Source organism: Pangasianodon hypophthalmus, chromosome 19 (genome assembly GCF_027358585.1).
Source record: "Pangasianodon hypophthalmus isolate fPanHyp1 chromosome 19, fPanHyp1.pri, whole genome shotgun sequence".
NCBI lineage: Eukaryota > Metazoa > Chordata > Actinopteri > Siluriformes > Pangasiidae > Pangasianodon > Pangasianodon hypophthalmus.
The window spans coordinates 2,246,520-2,266,636 of record NC_069728.1 but is presented as its reverse complement, the minus strand read 5'-3'; the positions used below and the strand labels follow the sequence as shown (position 1 = coordinate 2,266,636).

Genomic DNA, 20,117 nt, shown 5'->3' with positions numbered 1-20,117 from the left:
AGAGGACATCCCTGTGTTAGACACCACTCCTGGCATTTTGAAGGGGTGAATTAGAGCACACTTTCGTAAGGTCTACCAGTGTTACATTATTGTACAATGCATTTTTGAGCTTTGTTTAGAATGTCATTATTTATCTCACTTTTGCATCAAGGACATTCAAGTTGCAACATTAGGTGCACACCAAGAGAACAACTAGGTCCAGACTTTTACCGGTTGTAGACAAGAAATTACAAGTTGCAACTTCGCCGCGAACACAGCATACACTAACCCCTTCGACTCCCGCTCTCCCACAACCCCCCACCTCCTCCACCACACTTTTTTTTTTTTTAACATGACCAAGAGCTGATAAAAAGTTCAATTATTACACTGTACTCTACACGGTACAGTACAGTTTCTACTGTTAGATAATTTCTGCATATCCTTGTTCCAGATTTACAAGTTATTCCCCTCATTCTGATGCCCCCATATCTCACCTGGTTAATGAAATTTCAAAGGAAAAAAAACTATAAAGCTGGATATATAAATTTTCACTTCATTGCTGAGGTTATTGGACTCCTTTATACAAGTTAAATGGAACCTACATCATCAGCCTGTGACAATATTTAATAATTATATAATTACAGCCTAATCTTTTATCATGGTTCACAATATTTCAGCTAAAAAGACACTTCAATAGGCATTGAATTTGCCACACCCCACAATGTCACTTCTAGCTTCACGGCTTAGAAATCAGAGTGAACTGACTAACCAGTGCTAGGTAGCTTTACAGTGTCAGGTTGAACACAATTAGTTAGCAAAGCTAAATCCTAACCATAAAGAAAATCTTCAAAATAACTAAAATATTGCATCCACATTAGCTGTTAAGAAAAGCTTTACTTTAGTAGCTTAGTTAAGGACTTTATAAAGCAGGGGGACTGAAGAGTAAAGCTTCGTAATACTTTAAAAATGATTTGTTCTTTTTCAAATTTTCCCATTAACAGTAATTTTTGACAGAGTTATTAAACACATCTATTTTTTCAACTGCTATACTATACTGTTCACCTCTTATTGTCCTGCAAAGCACATCGTATTGTATGTCTCATAGAGGCGTGCCCATTCATGTCTGAGTGCAACTTGTGAAGTCTAACGTATAAACATAATCTTTCACCTTAAGGCTCTGGAAAACTAACATCCTACTTAAAGGTTATATCTATATTGATATTTAAACAATTTCTTGGAAACCGTCATTTATAAAGTGCTAAAAAGCATCACACGTAAAGAACAACACAATTCCACAAAGTAGGTCTGGCCAAAATCGTATTATAATGTACTATCTTTATCATATAAATTGATATTTATCAATAATTATTACATGCACTTACATGCATTATGCACAATAATGTCTAAATAAAAAAGCTTATTTTGACTTAATGATTTATTATATAATAAGGAGAGATAGTTTTTTTATTTAAAAAAAATCCGGAAATATTATTAAAAACAGAATTTCAAAAATTGTTAAAATGACATTCATCATGCAATACCCTTAACTGTCTGAACAAGCAGAAATGTAATGTATTTGGAAGATATAAGGTAGAACAGAACCTACAACCATATCTTAATATAAATTTAACATAAACTCAGCTTGGAAACCTTGCTGTTTGCTGGTACAGGCTTTTATCTAGAAATACCAGGCTGGATCTTTGTAAATGTTGGTCTGTGTGACTTCTGATTTAAGAAACCTGAACCATTTCCACAGTATAGAGGCCATGTAGCCATTTTAATCACAACTACTTCTTGTTCTGAGGCAGTTTCCTCACTCTCTAGCCTTTTTTTCTCTCTAAAATTTCAAGATAATGGGCTAGTTCTTCTACTGCACCCGTCTTAACCTGGAATAAAAGTTGATTATTGTTACCGACTAATAGTAAAACCATTTTTCAAGTTCACTGACATAGCAGTTTATTCATTTTAGTGAAAATACTTCAAAAATTATCAAAGGAGTCATTCTGCCCACTTCTTCACTAACCACTTCTTATATGAATATCAATCAGCATGTCGCATCCCCTGGACGGACCCCTGAACAGACTGTATGGAGAAAACACCCCAGCAGCTGGGAACTGAGCAGTTTGCCCTGCTTAAGATGGTGTAAGGAAAGTGCAAAGATGCTCACCAGCATTGGAGATGCGTCGTCCTCTGTCCGAGTCCTCTCTGTCTATCTGCTCCCGGTGCTCCCTCTCCTGCCTTTCCCTGTCAGCACGCTCGCGCTCCAGCCGCTCGCATTCAGCACGCTCGCGCTCCAGCTGCTCCTGGCGCTCCTGCTCCAACCTCTCCAGACGCTCCTGCTCTGCACGGTCTCTCTCCATGCGCTCCCGTTCCTGGCGCTCACGCTCCTGATGCTCACGCTCCAGCAACTCCCGTTCCAACCGCTCACGCTCACGTTCCTGACGTTCATGCTCAAGACGCTCACGCTCCAGCCGCTCTCGCTCCTGACGTTCTCGTTCAAGCCGCTCACGTTCTAGCTCCTTCTGACGCTGCAGCTCCTGCAGCTGCCTGAAAACCAGAAGCAGAGAGGATCAGAATAAAACAAACGCAGTATAAAACTTAAAGCAGATGGATGCATGACCACTCTTATTACATAACAAGTTGATTATATAATAACAGGCACTGTCACTATATAATGAACGTACCTATTCATTATCTGCACAGAGTATGTTGCTATGTGTTTTGGAAGCAGCCAGTATCACTAGCTACAACAGTCAGACCATTAAGACCGGATCGTTGATGTTACATTCAGGTTGTTCACACTGTTATTAGAGTGGTCCACTTCAGCCAAACGTTCTGAGAAAGAACCATGGTGTTGGATAGAATGACTGAAGAGTAATGACTACAAACAGTGGTTTTTGTAGGAAGCATGTGTCAGCCCTTTCTAACGCTGGCCTACACACACTACAGACATGGCGCTGTTCTGATGGCATTACAGCTAACTTGTTAAGTGCTTAGGATGGCTGTGAACTGTGACTGCTTGGCATATATTACATTGAAAAATGTTTAATAACGAATACGATTTTAAAACACAGACCATTTTATATTAAGCGAAATCAGATTTGGTAAAATGACTAAATTAAAATTAAAAATGACTTAGTAGAGATACAACTTCTGAGCTTTTTTACGTGGCCCCCAGTTTGAGAACCGCTGCTGTAAAAGACCAGTTGACAACAAAACCCTCAAAACACTCAGTTTTCAGCATATTATCAGATATGCATCTTCTTACAGCTGTATGCTTTCAAAAAGCATATCTAACGGCACACACCACTGCAGCAGCAGAGCATTTATTAGATTATTTGGTTATTTTTAAAATGGGCTTAAGTGGATGCGCTTAGCTTTCAGTATATTAAAATTTAGAAATACCATAGATTATTTTGGATTATTTTACCACTTTTTTACGACTCAGAAACCTTGATTTGATTTTAAACTAAGCTTTAAATTGATAATAATAATAATAATAAAATAAACTTTCATTAAAAAAGATAAATAAATAACAGTTCAAATGCTTGTATAATTCGAATACAATAATTAAAAAAAAAAAAAACTGTAGGTGAACCAAACAAGTTTTTTTTTTTTTAAACCCCTGTATAACTGAGGATAGGTGCCATCTCAAACTACAGCGTTGGTAAGCACAGCCACAAACGGTCTTACTCAAACGGGATTATTCACATTAAATCCACGATCTATGAAAAATGCAATTCAAGTTATAGTTTTGGGGAAAAGAGAAGTGTGTGTGTTTTATAAATGAAAACTTATGCTGAAATGGACTAATACACTGAGGTTGAGAAAGGCAGCAGTGGCTCAGCACATACACTAGAGAGCAGCATGCTCATATAAAATCATGTAGGATGAACGCATTCCACTTCAGCTTAATCAGTTCTGATGTAGATAATGCCAGCTTTGTCTCGGCCTCCTGCTAAAGGCCAGTAAATGATCTGACTGCCAATTCTCCAGGGCTCAAAAAAGCTCAAAGCCACATAAGGACATCCTTATGGGCACGATTATTAAGTGGCACTGCATGGGCCAGATCTGTCTGAAGCATGAGCAAGGACTGGAAATAACAAAGCAGCACAGTTCTCAGCTCTGGGGTGGGAAAAGGCCTGATAACACAGAGTGCTGACACGACACTGCTACACAGCAACACTGGCTATAATCTTAAAGCTACATCAAGGTGCATCTGAATCGCTTATATTTCACAAATGAAAAGCCTCATTTCTGCACTTAAACTTCTGACACCGCATTGTGATAATGTTGGTACATGTGTACAATGAACCATTATTTCAGAATGTATATCAGTACTGATGATCTTGCTTTATGATCAGACATGTTCGTATTATAAAATGACACAAATATGGTTTGTTACACATATTTTTTTTTCCTCCAGAGAAAATGGTAATTTTACATTATTGTGTTAAACTGCTGAAAGCTCTGAGCAACTTTAACACATCAGGTTTAATAAAGAATACCATCAGTTTCCCTAACAACAGAATTTAATATTCACACGGCTTCTGCCATGTAATTCGGCATTTTTGAATCTGAAGTTGTAAACAGTCTGCATTGTGCTTCGAAGAACTCCACAGTGATCTGTGCGCAGTAACATTCGTTTATTTTTGTTCATATTTAAATATGAATACTGTGAATTATTTACTACAGAAGCTACTAGCAGTTAGCAGCATTAGCTCAGTCACAATAAGTCCAGCTATATAATCAGCCTTAACTGATTCTGTGCAGAGTGAGCTACATTCTCATAAACAACAAAATCAACAGCCAGCTAGTTTAGCTGGACCACTACCAAAACCACAGACCTACCGGATAGCTAGTTAACATGCTTGTGCTTGGCTTAAATGTGTCCTGTTTTTATATCTTAATGATTATATATAAAATCACGCTACCTTCTGTGAATGATTACCATGATTGTTTCATCACGAGTTAAAAAAGTAAACAGTGGCCTTCATGCTGGGAAAACTGTAGCTCAGATTTATTTTCAAGCACAAACTCGATCCTAAATTAGATAACACCATAACGTTACCTCACCAGATACACGTAAATGTCTCCAAAGATACCAAACAAAAGCAAGCCAACATTCCAGAAAAAAAAATATGATCAAAGCTAGCTAGCATTAGAGAATATAATTAAAAAGTTAACTAGCATTAGAGAATATGATTAAACAGTTAACTAGCACTAGAGAATATGATTAAACAGTTAGCTAGCACTAGAGAATATGATTAAACAGTTAGCTAGCACTAGAGAATATGATTAAACAGTTAACTAGCATTAGAGAATATGATTAAACAGTTAGCTAGCACTAGAGAATATGATTAAACAGTTAGCTAGCATTAGAGAATATGATTAAACAGTTAGCTAGCACTAGAGAATATGATTAAACAGATAACTAGCATTAGAGAATATGATTAAACAGTTAGCTAGCATTACAGAATATAATTAAACAGTTAGCTAGTATTACAGAATATAATTAAACGGTTAACTAGCATTAGAGAATATGATTATACAGTTAGCTACCACTAGAGAATATGATTAAACAGTTAGCTAGCACTAGAGAATATGATTAAACAGTTAACTAGCATTAGAGAATATGATTAAACAGTTAGCTAGCATTAGAGAATATGATTAAACAGTTAGCTAGCACTAGAGAATATGATTAAACAGATAACTAGCATTACAGAATATGATTAAACAGTTAGCTAGCACTAGAGAATATGATTAAACAGATAACTAGCATTAGAGAATATGATTAAACAGTTAGCTAGCATTACAGAATATAATTAAACAGTTAGCTAGCATTACAGAATATAATTAAACAGTTAACTAGCATTAGAGAATATGATTATACAGTTAGCTACCACTAGAGAATATGATTAAACAGTTAGCTAGCACTAGAGAATATGATTAAACAGTTAGCTAGCACTAGAGAATATGATTAAACAGTTAGCTAGCATTAGAGAATATGATTAAACAGTTAGCTAGCACTAGAGAATATGATTAAACAGATAACTAGCATTACAGAATATGATTAAACAGTTAGCTAGCATTACAGAATATAATTAAACAGTTAACTAGCATTAGAGAATATAATTAAACAGTTAGCTAGCACTAGAGAATATGATTAAACAGTTAGCTAGCATTACAGAATATAATTAAACAGTTAACTAGCACTAGAGAATATGATTATACAGTTAGCTACCACTAGAGAATATGATTAAACAGTTAGCTAGCACTAGAGAATATGATTAAACAGTTAGCTAGCATTACAGAATATAATTAAACAGTTAACTAGCATTAGAGAATATGATTATACAGTTAGCTAGCATTAGAGAATATGATTAAACAGTTAACTAGCATTAGAGAATATGATTATACAGTTAGCTACCACTAGAGAATATGATTATACAGTTAGCTACCACTAGAGAATATGATTAAACAGTTAGCTAGCACTAGAGAATATGATTAAACAGTTAACTAGCATTAGAGAATATGATTAAACCGTTAACTAGCATTAGAGAATATGATTAAACAAACCTATCTGGCTACATTAAATGACAGTTAAGCGCAAACTATCTGTTTAACAATTAGTTCACAACTGAACCCACTTATTTTTCTTTTTCTATACTCTTTCAGGCATAACGAATCTTCAAGCATAACTAGGTTGGCCATTCTTTTGAATAAAGCATTTATGTAACTATATTACTGAAAGAACAGACAGAAGAAAGTTCACTGCGTTGTGAAATAATTAAGTGTTTACAGCTCACATTCAGACTGAGAGGCCTGTGTTACTTCTCTTATTAAGGAACGAATTGCACCATAAGCTCTGTATTGATCTAAATACACACATCTTCATATTGTATACAAGAATGGGGGAAAGCAAACAATACACCCATACAGTATGTGTCTGGGTACACTTGGGTTGGAAAATAAATAAATAATTAAAATGGGGTGGGGGGGTGCACGATCTCATATCCGTGGGATTGTACCAGGTACGTTCACTGTGCCCATCCAACAGCTCCTCTCCCAGGTGATATGCTCATTCACTATCATGCCTTCACACGCACAGAAGAGCTGAACAAATGGAAAAATACACACCCTTCTTTGTCATAGTCTCCTGCAGGAGAGGAAGCTCACGATGCCTTGGGCTGTAACAGTCAGCAATGCACCTGCTGCAGACCATTACCTCTTCCTCTGTCTCATCTCACTTCAAATAAAGCCTGCTATAATGGTCTGATCAGAGACATTCCCCAGGTCGTAATACTAGAACTAGCCATAACAATGTCCTGGATCATTAATGAAAACATTACCTCTCTTTTTATTTTATTCAGTTAACTATTAAAATCAAAGGCGCACTTAATTAATGCTATGAAGTGCAAAAGTGACAGTACAAGTAACAGTATTTGGGAACAGCGAGAACCTTTTACCCCTCCCTCTGAAACAGGATTCCCAGCGACCTAGTCAACTGCCCCAGTTCTCCACATTCACACCATTTTTTTGGGGGCTGTTTTTGTATCTAGGCTTCCCCAGGACATCGCTGTGCTTTCTATACTCTATTGCAAAACACAAGCAGTGCTGAGAAAGCAGCTTAATATCCGCAAAGCACAACATACAATACCGAGTCCCTCCCAAGAAGTCATTAGAGAGAATATCTGCCTTGTGGACATCAGTGAAGCTTTATTAACCATGGCAGAGCCAAACATAAGTGATCCTTAATCAGGTATTAAAGCCTCCTGGTGACAGGGATGATGACCTTACATGAGGGAAAGACACACCTGTGTTATGTGTAGTTTTATATGAAGACATACGGATTAAGGCAGGGGTGTGTGTTCAGCTGACACTTTGTTGTAGGGCTGCACAATATGATAGAAAAGAGGCCATGAGAACTGTGAGAAATGCACACTTAAGTAGCGAGGATTTAGGCATTTTTACATGGACTGACTGCTTATCCTTATCCAATGCAATCTTCACAGACATACAGTCAAGATAAGGTTAGAAAGTAGCCTAAAAATAAAAGATTTCCACATATTTTTGGTAAAATATCAAATCTTTAAAAAAAAAGAAGAAGAAAAAAAAAGATTTGTAATAAAGATTAATTTATTTAAATATAATAATGGCTATTTTTCACCTAATCTGTGAACTGAGAATTGTGTGGGCGTGTCTAATCGAATAATGCAATAATGATTGACGTCTCCCTTGATAAACATGCTCAAGCTGACATTGTTAATGCAGAAAAGTGGCTATAAGAAAGAAAAGCAAAACAGAAAGTGGAACCTCCGCAATGCTGCAAGGTCGCATATTGTACATGGTGACAGAAGCGATGAACAGTAGAAGCAGTTTGTTTCTAAAAAAACATAATACTGCAACATTGGTTAACCAGTGGAAAATTAAATATCCATACAATTCATAGAATCTGATTTCTTTTTTTTTTTTGGCCGAGCCTGCATGCACAATGCATGCATGTTAGAAATGGGAAGTAGAGAGGTGATGCTGAAGCTTTCTGATTGTATTATTTCCTCATATTAACAGCTATTTGAACATGCTGTCCTGGTGTGAACCTCGAATTACAGCCTCACTGCATTCAGCCTGTTCTGGAGTTACAAAAGCAACAGAACAGGTCAGACCACATTTATAGTTACAGAAAACAAAGTCATCCACTACTATTCAGAGCAAGGGTTAGATATAGAATTATTTTTAGTGAATTAAGTGAGTTGGCTGCTTTATATTTATGGGGAGAAGAGCTGTGCCCAACAGCTGCAATTCATAAACAGGAAAAAATAACCCCCTGATGATTTATGCATCCTAATTATCTAGTGTTTCCACTAGCATATTGGACAACTGCAATGGATAGATAACCTCGGCAGGATGGGAAGAAGGTTGTAACTAGATTAAAAGAGAGAGCTGTATTACCACAATCAGCATCAAAACACTAAAACACTCCTAAGCATTTCACACCTCTACAACACAAGGATCAAGAGAGATGTGCTTCCTATAGATCTCTGTTCAACCAGTAGAAAGTGAAACATGCAGCAGATCTATTTACTGCCGTTGCCAGTTCCTGCCATCCATTGTTAACGAAACAATAGCTATGGCAGTGTAGGCAGCATGCAACAACTGACTTCAACAGGCTGATTTTGAAAAAGGTTACAAAGACCGTGATCACTGTATCCACAGGCACAAAATGTGAGCAGCTCTGTGCTTGTTCCACTACATTCAATGCTATAATTAGCTGGTAGATGGCATGTCATGTAACAACTCTCTGAGTGAAAAGCCATGGTAAAGGCCATTCTTTTTGAAATCTGATCTAATACAGGCAATTCATTTTGCAGGCCCCATCAACAAATGATCTACTCTGGTATTGAGGAAATAAACAGATGAGGCAACACTGATGACACATGCTGAGTCCTGATTTAAGGCCCATTTGGTCTGTGCAGCTTTCCTCTTGGCTTTAAAGACCCAGGGTTTCTGTCTCTGTGGATGCCTGCCAAGATGGCCCATATGGAGCCTTCTTGACTTTTCTGCCCAGCAGATTTCACTTCCAGCTGACTTCCCCTTTAAATGAAAATTCCTTTGAAAACAAGATACTTCATTACTCTCTCTCTCTCTCTCTCTCTCCCCTGTCAATCAATCAGAGGGACAATCCTGGCAATCACAGGTGACTGTGAGCATATGCATGCAGAGAGTGCTTTCCTCAGCGTGGGATTACGCTGCCCTGTGACACTGCATGAACAGCAGTTTGAAAAGATGCAGAGGTTGATGCGTCTCGGAGGAAGCATGTGTTCGCCGCACCCTCGCCGGCTGGTAGCTGACCTGTAATATGGGAGAGTTAGCTAGTGAGAGCAGGGGAAACTGGCAAAACCAAACTGGGGAGAAAACGGATGTGTTCCAAAGAAGTCCTTGACACAAAATGTCTTGTAGTCATACAGTAGGTGAAGTGTACAGAAATACTTCCGAACTCAGCTTCAATCAGTTTTCTAGCCTGTTACATTAGCAGGGTCTGCACATTCTCTGTGCTGAAGAAAATGGTGGGGAAATGAGCTTTAGCCTACCCACCTGGCAGATGTGCTGAAGGCAAACGGAACAGGAAACCTGTATATCAGCATCCAACTAGCTATTTTTACCCTACCATTAAGCCTCTTCATGTCTTTTTAAACAGACACTATTACAGTATTTCTGGTGCAGTGAAAAATGGACTCCCTTTGCTCTCTCTGAGCTAGGCCTGTCCTGTTGGGAGAGAGAGGGTAGGATTTTGGAGAACAGGAAAGGCTGAGAGCAGAGCAAGAGAGAATGAATAGCAAAACCTGAAATCCCTACATTTGTTAACACAATCCTCTGTAAATCACCATCAGTAACATACTGGTGACGGGAAAAAAGCACTTAAATACATACGCTCTTCAGTGCACAGATAGCTAATTGGTCCCCAAATGGTGCCGAATTACCATGGAGGATGAGAAGCTGACGTTTTGATCAAAATGGGGTACTTGAAAACAAGAGGACACATCAAGATCCTCTACACTGCGTAGGATTTTTTTTTTGTTTGTTAAAAAAAAAAAAAAATATGAATGATTGAAAAAAATACTTCATAATACGCATGTTCCTGTGCGAGTCACCTTGAAAATCCTTTGACAGTAATTTAGCTAGCACAGATGACTCAGACACACCAACCGTCCTTCAGGAACACGAGAGGTCCAGCTTCACTGTCACAGACGGAAGCCAGCAACCAGTCAGGAGAGACAGAGATATACTCATCTGTTCATGTATATGATGGTAAACAAGCGGGAATGAGAAAGTGAAAGAGTCCGATACTAAACTATAAGGAGAGAAACTATTCAGGTGTGATGGAGTTTTAGCTCCACTACTGAGATTTTAAGGTAAATCACACCGTGTTTAGACTCAAACGATTAAATAACAATAACAGCAGTTTATATTTAATAGATGACTGGGAAGTGTAATATTTTAGAGGAAAAGATCAAGTCTATGGAATATTGCACTCCTACAGTAAATAGAACAGTGTTTATAGAGAACAACATATGGTGCAGTGGTGGCTCAAATAAAGGCTAGATATTGTTCAAAAATTAAAAACAAAAAAATTTTGAACAATAACAATCCAGACTGATGGGACAAGGGACATGCTTCCATTTTCTTTAGAAGTGCTGGTCCAAATTCCACCCATCAAAATGCATTTTGGTTGGTAGGGAGGAAATGGAAGAAACCTGGCTGACCATGTCTTAGCCATGTCTTAGATTGGGCAGGTTAGATGGCTAAAGGTCTTACTGAGAGTTTAATTCAGGCATATGATTAACCTCTTCTCCTGTGCAGTAACTCATGCAGCTTCTGACACTGTATTTGTATCTTGCCAGCACAAATTAATGTCTAAATTTGACAACCTAAATTGGAAGGAGCAAAAAACCACTCACCTTGTGAACGGATTCATGACGCATGCAGAGCGAGGCCCCTCTACTCACAGCCCCTTTACTCGCCATTTAAGGGGTGCTTTTTTAACTTACAGTGCAGTTTGAGGTCAATAATGGGCTAGATCTATAACAAACAGTTTAATTACTAACAATTAAATCAATTTTTGGGTGCTCAGTGACTTCAGTCTCTGTGTGTGTGTGTGTGTGTGTGTGTGTGGTCCCATGTTAATGTAATGATTTATTCATTATCAAGTATCATTTTGTTACAGAGAATCTTGATTAGTATCAGAGTAAAACATTTTGGTATCAGGACAACCCCAGTACTCAGTAACTGTGATGTGCACAATAGAGTTATTTTATTCTCATAACACTTGAGTAATACTGAGCAATGCCAAGTCTTGAATACTTGGGCTGCGTTCCAAATTGCATAAATATCGTACTGAATGTTACTATGTCACGACACTGTTCATGTCTCTCATTACTATGAGAGGCCGAACTTCCAAAATCATTCGGTAGCTTTGAGGCAAAGGTTCCAATAGTACAAAATGAATGGTCAGACTGTAAACATGTCTTCCTGCTTCTTCTTTCTTCTGCAAATCAATGCCATTCCACCATGATGACTGGCTGTAGAGGAACTGTGACAATACAGTTTGGCTGCAGGGGCTCGGAGCATGAGTCAGCTCACAGCCTTGATATCTGAGCGGTGTAAAACTCTCTCTGGCCTCATCAGAGACTTGGTTCCGAAATAACATGACTGACAAACAAATGAGATCCATCCAAGGCATGATAAAATACAAACGCTTAGATAAAATCAGTGGGTATTAGGTCAAGAAAGTGCATTATGTAAGTTCATTACTGCTTGGTTCAGTCTCTGCTCACTGCTCAGGCTGATAATAGAGCACTAGAGGTGTAGTGCTAACTAAATGTCTTTCTGGAATAAACTAATACCCAATTGCATTAAATGCTCCAAAATTACTTTTACATGGCCTTTTTTTTTCATCATAAACATCTCACCATGGTACCTATTTGGGAACAAACTGGCCAAACTCACTCTTCATATTACAATGTTCTACTCCTGAATAATATTCATCTAGCAGAAGAAATCTAAAAAGGTAAATCTATGTTATTAATTCACAAATACTTCAAAAAAAATACAATGACCTTCAAAAATATTTTATTCACAGCACTAGAAACGGAGCTGACGTTCCATGACAAGCTGTCATCTAATTATGGTCCTCTGACAAGTCGTTAGTGCTGAGTGCTCAAGCTGGCAGGCCGACTCAGACGTGGTCTGATAGTAAGTGGGGCCACTGACAGCCATTTATAAACATGTGTGAGCAACCTGCTTTGCATTCCTTTGCAGCTGTCTCCAACGGCCAGCATTGTATGGGGTTTGCATCACGGAATGACATCAGGCTTGAAGCATTTAACCAGTTCCATTGACTGCAATAGCTAAATATGGCAGTGGGCTCGGAGTGTGGATGAGCAGGAGGCTCCATTACACACACTCAAAGACATTCCCTCAGAATGTGAGCCTGCCACTTTTTTAAGAGATTCTTTGCAGATTAGGTGAGGGATCCTTATATAGAACATTTACACAACAGAACCTGACATGGCTGATGAGTGCAAGCTGTTACTGTGCAAAGGACTTTTTGCTTCCATAACACAGCGCACTCTCTTACTTCCTTCACTTCCTGCGTGATCAAATATTAATGTTTATACTGGCATTTGGGGGAACAAACATCCTCTAGATATGACATGAAAAGATGCATTGAGTGTTTAAGACATACAAACATAATAGGATGAAACAACATCAGTGCTCGAAAGTAGATAATATTAAAGGTGCTGCATCTTATTTTCTAGGTGTTCGTGTATTATTCTTAGGTGTCGATGAAACAAAACACAACTTATGTAATTAGAAATCTGAAATTCGATGTGTCTTTACTGAACTGTTGCCTTTCCAACTCATTTATACTACACTAAAACAATTCATGCACAGTTTCATTTTATAACATTGTTTTTAGTATTTTTTCCACCAGAAGTCAGATCAAACAAAACAATTCTGTGGGAGGTGGTGGAAAGAAATGCAAGAGTATATCACGTCCATGTTCCATATCTTTAGTCCACTGAAGCTTACATAATTGAATACTATACCCTACAAAGCACTTGCGCACATTATTTTAAAAAAAACATATCTGATCCAGGGTCAGTACAGAATTTAAAGATGGGGTCAATTTCATGATGTTCATGATCTAATTAGCGCTACCTTGAACGTCTTGTAAGCCGCTTTTTGAACTAAACCAAACAATTAATGGAAATCCATTTAATAGGAACAATTTTAGTGTCACACAGCAGAGGCGTGGCTAGGGGATTTCGGATTTAAAACCCACCTAAAATATTTTGCAGTTCCATAAATATATATAATCCCCTCCGAAAGTATCAGAACAGCAAGGCCAATTCTTTTCTTTTTTGCTCTACACTGAAGACATCTGCGTTTGAGATGAAAAGATGAATATGAGACGATAGATCAGAATTACAGCTTTCCTTTCCTGATATTTACATCTAGATGTGTTAAACAACTTGGAACATGGCATCTTGTAACACACCCATTTTTTTTCAAGCAATCCAAAATATTGGAACATGTGACTGACAGGTATTTCTTGTTGCCCAGGTGTGCCCTGTTAGATTGATCGTTTAATGAGGTAATAGCTCTGAATGTCTACTCTTGGTTTGAGCCCTGAGTTTCTCCTGGTAATTTGCTGGTAAAAAGGATAAACCAACATGAAGACCAGAGAGCTGTCTATGGGAGAAAAGCAAGCCATTTTGAAGCTGAGAAAACTTCATGAGGGGGAAAAAGTGGAAACACCTGAACACCCCACAAGACCTGCCGTTTTGGAGATGCTCTGACCCAGTCATCTAGCCATCACAATTTGGCCCGTTTCAAAGTCACTCAGATCCTTAAACTTGCCCATTTTTCCTGCTTCCACCACATTAACTTCGAGAACTGACTGTTTACTTGCTGCCTAATATATCCCAAGCCTTGACAGGTGCCACTGTAATGAGATAATCAATGTTATTCACTTCACCTGTCAGTGGTTTTAATGGTGGTGTATACACACAGACACACATCAATATAACGCAAGTACTGTACAAACCAATGTTAATCAAAGCCAAATAACATGTTTTTCACAGCAATTGTGCTGTAATGATGTTCACAAAGGGTCAACAAATTCATCATATTTACAATTCCATATTTAACCACCAGAGATCAAAAGGTGACAGGCAATGAAGGTTTACTGCAGGAAGAAAAAAATGAACCGTACATCTGGTTTTATAAGACGTCATTTCCCCCCATTAGCATCTTATTTTAATCATTTACAGTGGAACTGTCAAAGGTATTTTAGAACAACATTATTAATATATCAAGATTGGTTGACACTGGTTGAAAAATAACAAATTTGTGCCCTCACCCCTCCTACTACTGTCTGGTTTTCACCCAAAAATACATGAGCGCATTGCACTTATCAATATGATTGTACAGGCACATGGTGATTTTAATATATTTCCTCATCAGCCCTAAATTCATTCCTGGCTATGCCACTGTCACACAGTACTCTTTTCTGCATCCCACAGCCATCCCTTAGATTCAGTGCAAGCCTCTTGTAGGTTAGAAGCTAGCTTCGACCCTGTTTTTACTGTTTAATGTTTATGCAATGACTCCCAGTGTTAAAGGTATTTGTTTTTCAAAGTTATATATAGGTTCAGTGTACTCTCCCTTTCATGTGTCCTTACCATCGTTCAAGACAAACCTAGGCCCATGCTATATGTAGATGATCATTACAGTCCTCAATCATTGGTCATGCACCTAGTACAACTTCCAGGCCAATGATGCATTTGGGTGTTTAATGGAAACTGAAAAAGGCTTCACACTTCCTTGACTGATGGAAATAAAGAAGCTACTAAGTGGCATAAAGAGGGCTGACTATTAAGGCCATCAGATGAATCCATTACAGGTTCAGGTACACAGATGATAAATGGGAAAATTAGGAATGAAGTGCTGAGACTATAACGCCCAAATGGTTTCCGCGAATATGCTATTTACCTCAAGACACTGAAAAGGAACTTTTGAACATGGCTCTAAACTACTTAAAGTGCAATAACAAATGTTTGTAAGTATATTTTCATGTGAATTTGGTTAAAACTAATGAGTTTCAGTTGCATGTTTTGGTCATTCAAGCACCAGCCCTACCATTCATTAAATGCCATTCATTAAATACCATTCATTAATGAGGCCTGAGCAAGTATCGGTATCTATTTTGGTTCAAAGTCTAAAGGGAAAGAATGAAAAAGGCTAACACCCACGAGAAGCCAAGCTGTTGGCTACAAAAAGATGGTACTTTTGAATGTGGGCCAAAGTACACAAATTTCTCTTTCAGGTGCAACACTAATAAGTGAACCAGTTCAGGTGGTTTGGGTTCTCTCCATCGCTGCTTCTCACGCTCAGTTCTGTGCTACGAGTCAGAACACACAGGGTACTCCTTAAATCTCATACCTGGGACAGTGGTGGCTCAGTGGGTTAATGCTGCATTCAACTAAAGGTCGTAACCTGTAAGTTCTGACCTCCGACTAAGTACAAGGAAAACACTCTCTCAACTTGGAATTCCTACTTGGGAACTTGGTAACCTAATGCCGTAGTTCAACCAAACACCTGTAATGATAGCTTATTTTGCCTGTAATCACCGTTAGCTGCATTTATAGTACATACCGTAGTGGGGTGGCAAACACTAGCTCACTCTGGTCACAAGTCACTACCGTGGGGAGCTATCGACTAGTTAGGGCAAAAAAAACGTAGCGAAGCAGACTCTACAGAAATGCAGGCAGAGGGTAGAGGGTAGAGAAATCAGGCTTAATGTACTGTTAATATACTGTTAGTCTGGAAATATTTCAGACGAAGATGAAGCCAATTCTACAGTCAACTGCACATTGTGTAAGACAATGCTGGGAAAAGTTGTTTTTTTTTGTTTTAATGTTATCATTTTCATGTCACTTTTATAGTGAAGGAGAGGTGTACACATGAATACTTGAATTCCGTCCAATCCCACCTCCTCCCGCAGTTATTTATGTAATCATGCTCCTCTGTGGTTTCCTAATGAACTTAAGAGATCCAAAAATATACACGAATAAGCAATTTAAATCACAGCCATCTTTACCAGGATAAAGCAGTTACTAAATATACAGTGGATATAAAAAGTCTACACACTCCTGTTAAAATGGCAGGCTTTTGTGAAGTAAACAATAAAGTTAAACCATGTCAGAACTTTTTTCCACCTTTATTGTGAAACTACAACATATAAAAAAGTGACAAGCAAACAGAAATGTTTTAGGGGAAAAAAAGAAAAACAAAAAACTTCTAATACCTAAGCTTGCATAAGTGTGCACACTCTTATAATTGGGAATGTGGCAGTGTTCAGAATCAACCAGTCACACTCTAAACTCATGTTAAATACTAATTAGTATAGACTTGCCATTAATTAAAGTGACTGATTAACCCCAAATAAAGTAGAGCTGTTCCTGTAGGATTTTACTGACATATTGGTAACATCCAACTAGAAAAGCCATGGGCCACAAAGAGCTTACAAAGCAGGTACAGGATCTCTCTGTTGAAAAATATACATCAGCAGAGAGTTATTAAAAAAAAAAAAAGTTTCCAAGGCATTGGATATACCTTCAAACACTGTAAAGTTAGTTTTCTACAAATGGTGAAAATATGGCACAACAGTGACATTATTAAGAGCAGGACGTCCCTCTAAAATTAATGAGAAGATCAGGAGAAAACTGGTCAGAGAGGCTGCCAAGAGGCCGACAGCAACATTAAAAGAATTGCAACAATTTCTGGCAAGTACGGTTCTCTCCCCCCCCCTGTGGCAAGACAGACGCCTTTTTTAACAACACTTTTTTTACATCACAAAAACCTGCAATTTTAACAGGGGTGTGTAAACTTTTTATATCCACTGTATATGAATGAAAGAATGAGTAAATAGTAATTTACACCACACGAGGTAACAGAACACTGTTGCACCACATCCATTATGCTCCTTCCTGTGTTAATCAGCGAGGCCTATCCTAGTCTCGCAAGCTTCATATTTAACCATGCTCACGTCATGAGAAAATAGCTTAAAAATAGTGATGTCTTGAAACAGTTTTTGATTTAGGTGTGGAAAAGACGACTTGTCAACTATTCGACTACCTTTTTGAATAACTGGTTGACTCGTAGTACTTGTGCAACTCCTACTATACAGTATTTACAGGTTAAAGCAAAGCTTTAAAAAGTTTGACACTCACCGTCTCTGCATTTCCAGCTCCTCTGGCGAGGGTCCATTCTGCACCTGAGGGCTCTGTCTTGGCAACGTGGGACCTGTAGAGAGGTACAGGGCGAAAAAAAAAAATACTCGATTGATCACCACCTTAAGGAACTACGAGAACACTAAATTGATTAATTACACAGAGCATATTGGTCAAGACACAAAGAAGTTAGAAATAGATTTCTGAGAGCAACATTTGACTGTTGCTTTAGGTGGAATGGAGTGGATCAGCTTTTATGCCCATGAATGTTCAGACTTTACAGAAGGGCCACAGTATGAGTCAATGTGAAAGGGCAAACAGACACACACTAAACACTACCAACAGCTTAACTATTCCAAACGCTGGCTTTCACACTACAAGGCTGAATCAATGCAGTATTGAGCAGATGTGTCTGAATCAATGCTTCACAGAGCAGGTGATACTCTTTCCACACTTCATTACTTTACACATGGCCTATGCCATTTCCTCCTTAGTGTCTTCACACTCTGGCACAAAAAAACCTGTATCAGTCAAATCACATAGCACTCAGCAGAATAAGCTAGGGTTTGCTCAACTGACAGTGTAAAACTGAGCAAGCTACATCCTATAAACGCCTCCTGCAGTGACAGACTGAAATGTAATTGCACAGCTGTAGTTTCTGGCCTTGTATTCAGCATACTGAATTTTAAATAACACAATTAATACACTGTTAATAGAATTAATACAGTGCAATTTGGGGGATTTAGGTATGGAATTCCCAAACAACAAAACTCATTAAATGCTATTTGATGAGTCAACAATTTAACTGAAGATTAATTGTGTTTTAGACCTACAAACAGAAAGAAGAAATAATTTCTGGATGCTACAGACAAAATATTTTAATCTAGTTATTTATACAGTCACGGCAAAATTAAAGAAATACACCCCTTATTTATTAGTGACTAAATAACTATTGTGTGGTCCTCACCAACATCTATAAACAAATAAATAAACAGTTGACAACAAAAACACAACAAATTTCAATATGTAGTCATTTTTCCCAAAAAAAAAAAAAAACCAACAATCAGAACCCAGGTGGGGAAAAAATAAGTACACCCTTCCTACTTACACAATCATAAAGAGAGTAATTAGTAGCCAGCTGTTGAAATGCACAAGGATAAGTTAATCATCAAGAAGTGTGACTCTATAAAAGCAGAACTTTTGGCAGTTTAGTGTCCTGGAGCACTCAGGTGTGTGTCTACATCATGTCTAGAAGAAAGGACATCAGCCATGACTTCAGAGAAGCAACTGTTGCTGCTCCTCAATCTGAGAAGGGTTATAAGGCCATCTCCTAACAATTTGAAATTCACTATTCTACAGTGAGAAGGATTTTTACAAATGGAGAGCCTTCAAGGCAGTTGCAAATCATCCCAGGAGCGGGCGTCGCTGCAAATTCAGTCCAAAGTCAGATTGTTTAATGCTCAGAGATATAAAGAAAAATCGCTACATCGTGTGACCTACAACATTCTGTAAGCACATTAAATGTTAATGTTCATGACAGCACAATCAGAAAAAAGACTGAATAAGTGTAGCTTTCATGGAAGGAGGGCTAGGAAAAAGCCCCTTCTCTCCAAAAAGAATATGGAGCACGACTTAGGTTTGCAAAACTGCATCTGAACAAACCACAAAAGTTCTGGAACAATAAACTCACCACAACTGGTGCAAACCAGTCGCACAATTAGTTGCCTACTTGCATATGAGGAGTGACAAAAATCACTTCACGCCACTAAACAACCGTTTTTCAATGAATTGTTGCTGGTCCCACTTCGAATTTGATGCAGCTGTAATTAAACTCAAATTTGACCCGTGTTTGCTGTTTAACCTTTAAAAGCTCAGTCACTGAGATGACGCACTACATGAGATGTGGCAAAAAGTATCAGTTTGTACAGATCTGGATGTTTTTCAGCAATGAGTCATTTGCACATTTACTGTAACACTGGTCTAAAAGCACTGCTCCCTTGTTTCTTGGGGAAAAAGAGTTTGTCCCCACTTGTGAAATGACATTTTTTATGAATTGCTACACACACTGTGCACTGTGCACTCTTCCAATCAGTTAAAAGAGAAACAAACACTATGCCCACTGATTACCAAGTCCATTCTCAAATGGTAGACAACTAATGAATCAGCAGAAGCAGTTGTTGTGGCCAATCATTCTCTCCCACTGAATGCCATGGACCAATAATAACTTGGTTTTACAATGCTGTAATGTGCCCTTAAAATCGCAGACTGCTGTGCTTTCTTACTGACCTGCTCAACACAGTCGAATAATAGCACTTAGAGCATGGACCAGATCCAGAAGCA

General features: G+C 38.2%; 1 protein-coding gene across 9 annotated transcripts in view; it reads right to left on the bottom strand.

The window, feature by feature from the left end:
* enah (ENAH actin regulator) overlaps positions 1-20,117 on the bottom strand; it is an 86,680-nt gene that overhangs the window by 17,217 nt on the left and 49,346 nt on the right. For all 9 annotated transcript variants that reach the window (XR_008305296.1, XM_053242378.1, XM_053242379.1 and 6 more), the window contains 2 exons: positions 17,778-17,850; positions 2,147-2,526 (listed from right to left, as the gene is read on the bottom strand). Coding sequence is in view for 8 of the 9 variants with exons in the window: in XM_053242378.1 (XP_053098353.1) it covers positions 2,147-2,526; positions 17,778-17,850 (453 nt within the window). In the remaining variant the exon portion in view is untranslated. The remainder of the gene's footprint in view (positions 1-2,146; positions 2,527-17,777; positions 17,851-20,117) is intronic.